Below are 11995 nucleotides of genomic sequence, written 5' to 3'. Positions count from 1 at the left end.
CCCCTCCACCCCACCACCCCCACCCCTCCACCCCTCCACCCCCGCCCCTCCACTCCTCTACCCCCTCCCCTCCACCCCTGCCCCTCCATCCCCGCCCCTCCACCCCTGCTGCTGCTCTTCCTTGCTCATCCTACTATTCTTGCATTGATTCTGTGTATCTGTTCAGAAAGAAGTAGAGAAATCATGAAGTGATGGGCGGTGGTGGAAGGGGAAAACAGAAGTGATATACTTCCATGGAGACCCACACCTTTAATCTCAGAACTCCAGAGGCAGACGGAGTTTTGAGAGTTTGAGGCCAGCCTGGTTTACGGAGTTAGTTCCAGAACAGCCATGGGTACACAGAGAAACCCTGTCTCAAAAACAAACCAAAAACAAAACAACAAAATAAAAAACTTTACCAATTAGTTTGCATAGAAACATTTTAGTTACAAACAGGAAAAATTGAGCTGAAGAAGCCCTGCTTAGCTGGGCAGTTGAAAGGAAACAACCCCAGCTCCTAGCTGCCCTTAGGCTCCTTCCCGTTAAAAAGAGGAACTTGCCTCACCAGTGGAAGGCAGAGACCAGGCAGAAGCCAGGCCAGCCTGCTCTAAACTCTGTCCAAGGGATAAAAAAAGAGCTTACCTCTGCTAGGCATCAGAGAAGATGATACTCACTGACAGTCGCTCATTACGTCCTGTGCCTCTTCTCAGGAAGAGTATAACTCTGTCAGGGGAAAGCAGCTCCAGTCCGTCTGGAGAAAGCTGTGACAATATCTTTAAATTATAAGTCTCCCTGTTTGTCATGAACAACCAAACTTGGAGTTTTTGTCTCTGTAAAATATGTTTAATTATTCAAAGTGTCTGGAAACTAAAAGAGATTTATAGATGAACGTGTATGTATCAATGCAATGTTATAGCTCAAACCTTTATACACTGTAAAGAATCCCTGTTCAAGGCTGATGCATCAGCGAGCATTACCGTTTCCTTTATTAATCTCTAAGTGCTTGGAGTGACTTCTTTATTTAAAAAAAAAAAAAAGATTTATTTGAGTACACTGTAGCTGTCTTCAGACACACCAGAAGAGGGTATTAGATCCCATTACAGGTGGTTGTGAGCCACTATGTGGTTGCTGGGAATTGACCCCAGTACCTCTGGAAGAACAGTCAGTGCTCTTAACCTGAGTCATCTCTCCAGCCCCTGGAGTGACTTCTTGCTGGGAGAAATTAGTCAGCTATTTCAGAGGTAATCGTAATACTTAGACTGAAGTACTTAGGCTGAGACTGAAGGACTATGAGCTCCAGGTCCGTCTGAGTCGCATAAGGAGAACCTGTCTCAGAAATATTGGGGTCATGGTGGTTCATGCATGTAATCCCAGCACTCAGGAGCCACTGGGCTCAATGTAAGAGGATCATTACAAGTTTGAAGCCAGACTGGTTTACATATCAAGTTCTCGACTAGCTAGGGCTACAAACTAAGACCTTATCTCAAAAAGAAAAAAGAAAAGGAAAGAAAAAAGAGTGAAAATAAAAGGAAAACATTTCAAGCTGCAAGTTAGCTCGGAGTGGAGAGAGAAGAAAGGAATCGATAGCATAGCCATTTTGCCTGAGTGAACAGATTGAGAGAGAGATGTGGAGAACACAAGGTTCTTGTGCCCACAGATAAGCACTCGGGAAACCAGGACTGTTTAAACGTGCAGAGATGTCTCCTTAACAGAGGAGAGGTATACCTGTTTTCCACACAGAAATCTGGGAATGCATGTTGTTGATAGCCTGGTAACCTGTGTGGTCTGTAGGCCCAGGCCACACTGGAGTCCCCCAGACTATTTCGCTTATCCCAACTGTTCCTCTCTAGACCTTTATCTTGACCGCTGCTTCTTGGTCAATGGAACCTGTCCTCAAGGAAGAGGTCCCATGTACTTTACAACATCCTAGGCAAACCCTGTGCTATGTGTAGGTCCGGACCACTCTGACTCCCACAGTCTCATGTTTATCTCATTCCTCCTAGACCCTCATATTGACCATTGTTTCTCAGTCAATAGAACTCATCTTTTCGATGTAAACGTGTCTTTTATGTTTTGTTGCACACACAGGATTAAGTACCATCTGAAAACCTGTTTTCTCCCCAAATTAAACTGTGTTTAAATATGCCTAAAATAAACTGCCCAGTGTCATACTCCAGACTCTAGAAGTCTGTATCAATGCCAGCTACTGACTGAGGCATGGTGAACCTGATGTCCCTCTTGCTTCAGTTGGATTGTTACTCTGCCAGCCCTGGTGCATGCACAGACCCCCAAAAGACGAACTGGAGTATGGAAATGTGCTGTGGGGCACCTCTCCTTGACTTGGATTGAGTTCCTGGACCCTACCTGAGCACTGAGAAACCACACTTCAATGAAAGGCTGCAGATTTTGAAGATGAACCAGTGTGTGTAGGTCAGAGGACAATTTGTGGATTTTGAGGATGGAAATCAAGTCCTTGGGCCTGCCAGCAAGTGCCTTTACCTGTAGTGCCATCTCACAGGAGGCCCTGGAATTGTTATTTGAAGGGGCCAAAAGAGAAATTCTGAGTAAAATCTGGAAGAATCATATGCAGATTAGGACCTGAGAGCCAAGAACACAAAATACTCTATAATACCTTGGAACCATCTGAATTTCTTTATCTGGTACTGTATTAGTAAGTCATTAGTCAGGCACTGACTCATGAGAACAATCATAACAGACCTTATCTACTTCCTTCATTTTACAAAGAAGAAAGCAAAATTCACTCTGGCCTGATTTGACCTTGAATTCTGTATTTCACGTAATTAAAATTGCTTCCCAGATAATCTGTAAAGGATAGAAGGATATTCACTACTTCTATATTTCACCCTGTCCCAGGTCCAGTTCTTGGTGGTGCTATACACAGTCGTGCAAACCTAAAAGTTCAATAAATTGTACAGAATGGCTCTTCGCGCGAAGGATGTTAGAAGATACTATTTGAAACAGTATTCAGACTGTAAACAAGGTTGGTTTCCTTGTGAGATGAGACCATAGCTGAGGTCTTAGAATTATTTCTTGATTTCCTCTGCAATCTTTTGCAGACAGGATCACTTCTGACCTACAGACACATAACTTTGATCTGCTCCTAAAACAGGCACTAAGAAGCCACTCTTCATGGCCTTAGGAAATGCGTTTTGGAAGTGGAACCTCAAAGAGGTGGAAATGAGCCATCACCGTCACCGCCCCGACAGCCCGGGAGGACTCTGACCCCCGCCCTCTGCGCGAACCCGGAGCTCCGCAGTGTGCCGCGCAGGCTGCGCTCTAGGGACAGCGCGCAGGTCGGCGCGTTCGCGTCCACCCCGCCCTCCCTTTCCCGAGCCACGCCTCCCCTCAGCGCAAGCAGCGGGTCGGCCCTCAGTGCTCGCGCACGCGCGCGTGGGGCGGGGCGCGGAGGGAGACAGCCGGCTGGTCGACTAGTCGCCGGGGCGGGGATGCGCGCGCGCACCAACGCTTCCTCGCCCTGCGTGTGCGTGCGCGACCGAGGCCCGCCGCGGCGCTGTGCGGTTCCGGCGTCGGGGCCCGGCATGGCGGGGGTCGGGGCCAGGCCGGGCCGGACCCGGACCTAAATGCCTCTATTTCTCTCCGCGCTGTTGGTCTTGCTGCTGGTTGCGCTTAGCGCACTCTTCCTAGGCCGGTGAGGGCATTCTAGCTACATGGTGGGGGGACGAGGAAGACGGGCTGGAGGAGGCGCGGGTTGGTCGGGCGCCTTAGGCGGAGGGGGTGGGAGCAGGAGGGGGCGCGAGCAGGAGGGGGCGCTCAGCTTAGGTGAGGGAAGGCGAGGTGGGGGCTGGGGCCCTGAAGCATCAGGCTGGACCCGAAGCAATGCACTGTCCAGAAACAGTATATGAGTGTGAGGAAGGGGACCTCCCTCGGTGGTCTCGCTTTACTGCTCCATTCGCCTCCATGTCCTCTTCCCAGATTGCGAAGGGCACCTGCAGCCGCGCCCTGGAGAGAGGTCAGGAGGACTGGCTGTCTAGGGCAGAGCGGTGTTTGAGCAGTCCCGAGAGTGACCTCTGCCTTCCTGCAAGCGTCTGCAGGGTGGGGACGCAGACAGGGACCCTCTAGGGAGTGTGCGATGACGTATTTAACACGACTGCTTTTTGAGGACCTCTTTTTACTTTGGGTTCCTAAAGATTTAATGATTTCTTTGTTTTTTTTGTTTGTTTGTTTTGTTTTGTTTTGACTTCTCTTAGAGGTTCCTTTGCCTAGTTTTGTTGTGCCTAAACGAGTATGACAGAGAAATACTTTAGGAAAATCGGAAAGTTCCTAAGAAAAATCCAGCTTCAGGATACCACCCATTGCAAGGCCTTTCTAGAATCAAACAGAAGAGAGGGTCTTACAATCTTAACTGGTTTTTATGCAGGTGGCTTGTGGTCCGGTTGGCCACCAGGTGGTGTCAGCGCAAGTTGCAGGCAGAGCTAAAGATCGGCTCCTTTCGATTTTTTTGGATCCAAAATGTCAGTCTTAAGTTTCAGCAACACCAGCAGACGGTGGTGAGTTCCAGCAATTGCAGAGAGAGAGAGGGAGAGGGGGAGAGAAGAGAGAGAAAGAGAGGGAGAGGGGGGGGGATGAATTTGAATGAGAATGAGAGGGGCGCAAGTTTAGTAACTTTTCAAACTTTAGCTTCTTTCATGGGTAGTTTTCCTAGTTAACTCCACCCTTACTTTTTTTTTTTTCTTTTTTTTGGTCAAGAGGCTCCTAGGAGCTACTTGGGGGACCCTGCAATTGATGCAAGTTGTTTAAAGTATTTATGGGACTAGACCTGGTGGTAAAAACCTGTAATCCTTGCTTCTCAAGAGGCTGAGACAAAGAGAATTATAAGTTCAAGGCCTGCCTGGGCAACTTAGTGAGTGCTTGTCTCAAAATTAAAATGAGTTGGAGTAGTGGTTCAGTGGTAGAGCCTGGTATCTGCTGGGTCCTCCTTAGTATCTAGTACCAAACAAATGACATAGTATCCAGGGTATGGAGGAAAGATACAGAAGAAACCAGAGAAAGATAACAGGAAACAGCAAACTCACTGTTCTAATTTAAGAGAGGAAATAGTGTGGCAACATGTCCATAAAAAGAGAACTGCTAAGCAAACTCAGCTAGCATCATCATGAGGAGCAGGATAGCCAGTGCCGGTCAGAGAAACCAGGGAAACACTATATTCGGCGGGAGGGCCAATAGAACTCCCTTCTCTTGGGCTTTAGGACCTTTGCTGGTTCATAAACCTGCCCATTGTTGCCTTCCCAGCAACCAGGTACACAGCTGTCTTTCCTGTCATTTTAGGAAATTGACAACTTGTGGGTTTCCAGCAAACTCCTTAGCCATGATCTGCCGTGAGTACTCCATGTCCTTACTCTGCCCTTGAGGAATGTTTTGAGGTTGAGTTTTGATCATGAAAATCTTCTATGGAGACATTTTAGTCAAGGTGGGAGGGACACTCTTGCTGGAGTCTCCTATTAGTCCAAGTGCTGTTTTGTGAGACATGCTGAAGACAACTTCCTCTGTTATTTGAGCTATTAAGGGACTGGGAGAGTGTGAGGGAGGGAAGGAGGCTGCTCTGAAAGGGACAGACCAGATGATAATGAGGCTTCTCTTCTGGGCAGACACTATGTGGCATTGTGCTTTGGAGAAGTGCGCATCAGGACAGACCTGCAGAAGGTTTCTAGCCTGTCTGCCCCATTCTCTCAGAACACAGAGGTGGAGCAAAAGGAACTGTCCCTCAGCCCGTCCTTGTTGAAGATCTTCTGCCAAGTGAGACTACTTTTACTATTCTTTTTAAAAGCTAAATATTTTTGTATGCACGCATATGTACACTCGCTGGCTGGAAGAGAGTGTTAGATCTCCTGGAGCTGGAGTTAACAGGCACTTGTGAGCTCCTCTGTGGGGTTTGGAACTTGAACCCGAGTTCTCTGGAAGAGCAGCCAGGGCTCTTATTCAAGGAGCCATCTCTTTGCCCCAACTTCTGCTGTTCTTAACTGCATTTCAGGGATGGTTGGTTGGCTTTGGACTTGGAGGGTGGGTGGGAGATTATTTTACTATCTGGGGCGATAAAAGCTAAGATCTTCCATTCTCAGCTGGGAGAGAAGAATGATGCCTTTATATTAAATATTGTTTATTTTTATTATCCCTTCCAGCTATTCTCCATTCATGTAGATGCCATAAACATCATGGTTCTTAAGGTGGCTACCTCTGAGTCCTTGTGGCACATCCAGATGAGTAGAAGCAGATTTCTTTTGGACAGTGATGGGAAGAGGTAAGTGGCAGGTAGAAGAGGCTGGTGTGTCCCTGTTGGAGTTGTTTGAGAGAAATTGAGTGTGGAAGCCTTTATCTACGCGTCAGCTTCTCGTTCTATGCAGCCTTGAGAAGTCAAGACTGGCTGTTCTGCTTGCCCTGTTCTTTCTACCCAGCAGATTAATAGAGAGAGTGAGCAAAGGGGTCAAGAGTTTTTCGTTTTGTTTTTGAAATAGGGTCTCACTATAAAGCCGTGGGTATTTTAAAACTATATGTAGATCAGACTGTCCTTGAACTCACAGAAACCTACATGTCTTTGCTTCTTGAGTACTGGGATTCAAGAGGTATGCCACTACCCCTGGATTAAATGCTTTTAATTTTTTCTTTTCTTACCCAGTCTCATTTGTAAAGTGAACCTATCAAAGATCAATAGCAAAGTCCTGAAGAGTGGTCAGCTGGTGAGTACATTGTGGCTATTCTGTTGCTTCATGTCCTCTTGAGCATGAATATGAGGGAGCTTAGGGTACCTGTGTTTTTAGATTCTGTGCCTTTCAGGTGTTTTTTCCAAGGCATGAACCAGTGTTCCTTTTTTTTTTTTTTTTTTTTTTTTTGGTTTTTCGAGACAGGGTTTCTCTATGTAGCCCAGGCTGTCCTGGAACTCACTTTGTAGACCAGGCTGGCCTCGAACTCAGAAATCCGCCTGCCTCTGCCTCCCAGGTGCTGGGATTAAAGGCATGCGCCACCACTGCCCAACTTGAACCAGTATTCCTAACCGTTGTAGCTTTATTTGTTTGTTTTGAGGAGACTATTTTGTCATGTATAGTTATGGTTGGCCTGATGTGTAGCCCAGTCTGGCTTTGAACTCATGGTGGGCCTCCTGCTTCAGTCTCTTGAGGTACTAGGATTATAGGTGTGTACTACCACACTGGTTCCAGGCCATTACACTTTGATCTAAAATTTGAAAACTCCCTTCACAGGAGGACACATGCCTAGTAGAGCTGTCACTGGCCCTGGACCTGTGCCTGCAGGTCGGCATCAGCAGTTGGCATCTGAAGGCTGTCACGGTGGATGTATGGACACTCCACGCGGAGCTACATGAAGGTCTCTTCCATAGTCAACTCCTGTGTCATGCCCCAGGCCGGATTTCCAAATCTGTTTCTTGTTCAGGTAAAGCCTCAGTCATTGAGTTTTTTGTCTGCCGTAGTCTGCTGTAGGGATTATTTTGGAAGTAGAAAAACAAGTGGCTTCACCACTTGTTGAGGTGTGAGTCATTAGACACTATGACCTTTGACTAGGTAGAGGAAGAGGAAATAGGCATTTCCTTGTTCTGAGTCAAAGGACTTACATTTAGTAGTTACTTACTGTGAGTTAGCACTGTGTGTTTTTTGTGGATTTTTACTATCTTTTTTTTCGTTTCACAAATAAGGAAACAAGCCTAGAACAGTTTAGTTAGCTGACTTGGCTGATGTCTTATAGTTAGCGAAAGTGAGGGTAAATTATTTGACAGTCAAGTCCATATTGTCTCCATTATACCTAACTATTCACCTTACTGTTTATGCTTTTAGAGTCTGGGAAAAGAAGTATATCAGGTACCTGGGTCTGTGATGTTTTGGGCTTTGTGCCCACTTAGGCATTTGCTTAGCTTATCTTCTTACCTTCCTATATGTGTGAGGAGTTGACTAAAGAGGGACAGGGCTGGGAGGATTTGAGAATGTTAAGGATTTATCGGGTTCTTATGTATATTATTCATTCTTATTTCCAGATTTGACTGAGAACTTTGCTGAACCAACTCTGCCTGGCCTATACCTCCTCCAGTGGCTGCCAGACCAAGTCAAGGTGAAGATGGAGAACACAAGTGTGGTGTTGTCTATGAACAGTCAAAAACGGTAAGGTCCCACTGAGACTGTGGGATGATAGTGTGTCTGCTGGATCCCACGGCTAGTCTTAGCACTCACTTAGCCTGTCTGTGGAGAGCAAGGAGGAGAGGCATGCCAGGTGCTTCTGATGAAGATCTGTCTCTGGTCCAGGCACTTGACTTGGACACTGAAGCGGCTGCACTTCCTGTACCACCGTGATGAGGACCAACTGCCTCTTCGAAGCTTTACAGCGAACTATGATATGGCACAGATGAGCACTGAACTCCTATTAGAAGGTTCGTGGAAGGGGTTACTGGTACTAAGAGATGGGAGGACCAGGCATTCTGTGTTAGTCCCCTACATAGTTTAATATCACTGGGTGGAAGGAGAGAAGATGAGAAAATAACCCTGACTCAAAGTGTTGATAACAATGTCTTCATCTTCCTGTACTTGCCCATTTCCTAGTTATACCTTGTGTCTTCCCTGTGGCTTCCCCTCATCTGTTCTTTGGCTTCTTACAGACGGGTTGTTGCTGTCCCAGAGTCGCCAACGGATTGTCTGCCTCAACTCCCTCAAGGCTAATGTTCAGGTGGGCTGCCAAGAATCTTTGTCTGCTCTCTTCACGTTGTTGTGTGGCCAGTTCTGAGAGTAAAGCCCACACTTGGGGTCTTCTCATTCCCAGGTAACCACCATCGACCTCTCAGCTTCTCTAGTTCTGAACACCTGTATCATTCATTACCGACACCAGGAATTCTCTCACTGGCTGCTTATGCTAGCACTGGAGACCCAAGGAGCTAGTTCACCTGATCTTAAACAAAGGAAGAAAAGGTGAGTTTTAAGTCACCTCTCATCAGTTGTATTCTTTTTGTTCAAAGTGGCATCTTGTGTTAAACATGTATTTAATTGTCTGAGTTCTGTACATCTTCATTTCAGAAGATCTTCCCTGTTACAGGGATTATATCCTTTGTTGGTATGAGGATGTCATTTTCATGTTTTCATTCTCAGTGCCCAACACAGTGCCTTACTTATATGAAAGAAGCAGACTGAGGTGAAAAACAGCATCTCACCTGCCTTGGGCTGTAAGGTGTGCTGTCAGATTTGCAGAACCGTTTTTGTTTGTGTAGTGCTTGCATTGATCTGCACACAGAAAGTGATTTGTAAGTGATGCTTCTTGTTATTAGGATGAACCTTGTGATGTTGCCAATATTCATTTTATTTTGCTATTAATGTCTAAATTTTGTAATTTCATCCTTTTTGTTTGTTTGTTTGTTTGTTTTACTTTGTTTTGTTTTTCGCGACAGGGTTTCTCTGTGTAGCCCTGGCTGACCTGGAACTCACTCTGTAGACCAGGCTGGCCTCAAACTCAGAAATCCGCCTGCCTCTGCCTCCCAAGTGCTGGGATTAAAGGTGTGCGCCAGCACTGCCTGGCCATTTTGTCTTTTTTAAACTTTGTCTTCAGTCTTTCTGGTGTTCCTTCAGATTCTCATTGGGAGGGACAGAAGTCTCATAGATTTCACTTGTACTTTGTGACTCTTGCCAGGCCTAAGGTTAACAGCAAAACTAAATTATCAACAGCTTGGAGAACTCTGTTCCTTGACAGGAAGTGGCTATTATAATGATGTCAGTCTTATCCCTGTGTAGAACCTTTCCTCAGATCCTGGCTCCCATTATCTTCAGCACCTCAGTCTCCAATGTCAGCGTTTCCATTCAGCTTGGAGATACACCACCTTTTGCATTGGGGTTCAATTCCATCTCCCTGGGTAAGGCTCAGGGATGGGAAGGAAATGAGGATTTGCCCTTTGGTTATAGCTATGCCTGTTTCGTGGCCACAGTACCTTAATTGACTTACCTCTTTACCACGGGTTTCAGACTACCAGCACCTCCGGCCACAGAGTATCCATCAGCGGGCAGTCCTAACTGTAGATCATCTCTGCTGGCGTGTGGGCAGTGACTCCCACATTCAGCGGGCACCACATCCACCTAATATGCATGTTTGGGGTGAAGCACTTGTTCTGGACTCCTTCACACTACAGGTAGGTGGGTGTTGTGTGGTGAGTAGGGGTCCGCAGAGCTCCCTATCCTGACATGCTTCTGAGTATTGAGTGTGTTCTTGGTATGGGTGCTGCTGCATCAGGGTCTTCTAACTTTGAATTGCATGGTTTCAGTAGGTTTCCTTTTTTTTCTAGGGAAGTTATAACCAGCCCTTGGGCTTGTCCAGCACCCAATCCAATACTCTCTTTCTTGACTGTACTATTCGAGGACTTCAGGTAGAAATATCAGACATCTGTGCCCAGTGTCTGTCTCGAATCCTCTCCTTGGTGATTCCACAATCTGAAAAGCCAGCTGTCTGTAGGAAATCTTCAGTTGGAGAATCTGTGACCTTACTGTGGAAGGTAGATTTGAAGGTGGAAGACATGAACCTGTTCACTCTTTCTGCACTGGTTGGTAAGTGGAACAGGAAGTCTGCTGAAGTTCTTCTTTTCATTAAGGAAGCTTATTATCTGGGAAGTTTGATGAAACTTAGAAAGGCTTTGTGCTACTTCTTAGTGTATTTTCAGAAGGAAATATTAAAAACAGACACAAATGAGAAGACTTAGCCTTGATGTGATCAAGAGAATGAGGCCCACCTAGCGTTTCTTTTGTTTTGATTTTTTTCCTCTTAATGAATGATCTTGTCCAGTGTGCTCTCCAGCTTAAACTTCTCCAGTTCAACCTAACAAACGTTGGGCTTATAGGTGTGTCTGGCTCTTACATAGCTTTGTCTTTTCTGGTTTCTTTTCCTTTTGGTAGTAGTAGTAGTTGTTGTTTTGTGTTTTTCCTTCAAGACAGTGTTTCTTTGTGTAGTCCTCGCTATTCTAGAACTCACAGTAGACCAAGCTGGCCTTGAACTCTGAAATTCTCCTGACTCTGCCTCCCTCATGCTGGAATTAAAGATATTCAACCAGCTTTTTATTTTTTTGTGGTTAGTTCTGGGAAGTAAATGATGAATGGATTTTTTTTTTTTTTTTTTTTTTTTTTGGTTTTTCTTTTTCTTTTTCTTTTTTTTGGTTTTTCGAGACAGGGTTTCTCTGTATAGCCCCGGGTGTCCTGGAACTCACTCTGTAGATCAGGCTGGCCTTGAACTCAGAAATCCACCTACCTCTGCCTCCCAAGTGCTGGGATCAAAGGCGTGCGCCACCACCGCCCAGCAGTATGGATAATTTCTAAATGAGAAAGTTCATTGACTTTGCCAGATCTAGTTAGGTAAGAGAAGAGAAAGTTTTCCTAACATACTAGAAATCACTTAGGGGAAGTGTTAGGACTAAAGACAGTAAAGGGATAAGAAATGACAGGACAGGTTGTCATTCAGAACTTAGAATGTCTTGGTTTCTTGATGCCAGGTGCTTCAGAGATACGACTGGATACACTGACTGTCTTGGGTAGTGCTGAGACCTCCACTGTGGGGATTCAAGGACTTGTGCTTGCATTAGTAAAATCAGTCACAGAGAAGATGCAGCCCTGTTGCAAGGCTCCTGACATCCCCAGGCCAGTGCTGGGCCTCTCCATGCTCTCCCTCACCTACCACAGCAGCATCCGCTCTCTAGAGGTAATGCTTTAGGGCCGTGGGTCAGACTGTATTTTCCTACCACTTAAAGCATTTTTTAGGCTTTTTGACTAATGTTATAAAATTCACAGGAAAATGACAGCTGTTGTCCATCTTTCCTTCCTTTTAAGATTTTTAACATTTTACTGTATTCTTATAAATATATGCAAAATATAGAGAGAACATTTAAATTTTCATATTTCTAGCTTCAATAAATTCCCATTTGTAACTATTGTTGCAGTGGTACCCATTTTGGCTTTCCCTACTCCAAGCTCTGGGGTCATTTTAATTTTTTTTTTTTTTTTTTTTTTTTTTTTTTTTG

At 45.5% G+C, this 11995-nt stretch overlaps 1 protein-coding gene across 2 annotated transcripts in view; it reads left to right on the top strand.

Moving 5' to 3' along the window:
* The first annotated feature begins 3485 nt into the window (after nt 1–3485).
* Kiaa0100 (KIAA0100 ortholog) overlaps nt 3486–11995 on the top strand; it is a 29896-nt gene continuing 21386 nt past the window's right edge. Inside the window, exons 1-15 of one of the 2 annotated variants that reach the window (XM_028759438.1) lie at nt 3486–3649; nt 4379–4508; nt 5287–5336; nt 5607–5754; nt 6138–6256; nt 6632–6692; nt 7212–7401; nt 7997–8120; nt 8262–8386; nt 8612–8679; nt 8773–8918; nt 9732–9850; nt 9960–10123; nt 10277–10535; nt 11471–11676. In XM_028759438.1, coding sequence (XP_028615271.1) covers nt 3582–3649; nt 4379–4508; nt 5287–5336; nt 5607–5754; nt 6138–6256; nt 6632–6692; nt 7212–7401; nt 7997–8120; nt 8262–8386; nt 8612–8679; nt 8773–8918; nt 9732–9850; nt 9960–10123; nt 10277–10535; nt 11471–11676 — 1977 coding nt within the window. In that variant the 5' untranslated portion in view covers nt 3486–3581. The remainder of the gene's footprint in view (nt 3650–4378; nt 4509–5286; nt 5337–5606; nt 5755–6137; nt 6257–6631; nt 6693–7211; nt 7402–7996; nt 8121–8261; nt 8387–8611; nt 8680–8772; nt 8919–9731; nt 9851–9959; nt 10124–10276; nt 10536–11470; nt 11677–11995) is intronic. The other variant, XM_028759439.1, reaches the window with a different exon arrangement.

Source organism: Grammomys surdaster, unplaced genomic scaffold, assembly GCF_004785775.1.
Source record: "Grammomys surdaster isolate TR1022 unplaced genomic scaffold, NIH_TR_1.0 126278, whole genome shotgun sequence".
NCBI classification, from domain to species: domain Eukaryota; kingdom Metazoa; phylum Chordata; class Mammalia; order Rodentia; family Muridae; genus Grammomys; species Grammomys surdaster.
The sequence above is the reverse complement of the archived record's forward strand: the minus strand, read 5'-3'. Positions and strand labels throughout refer to the sequence as shown.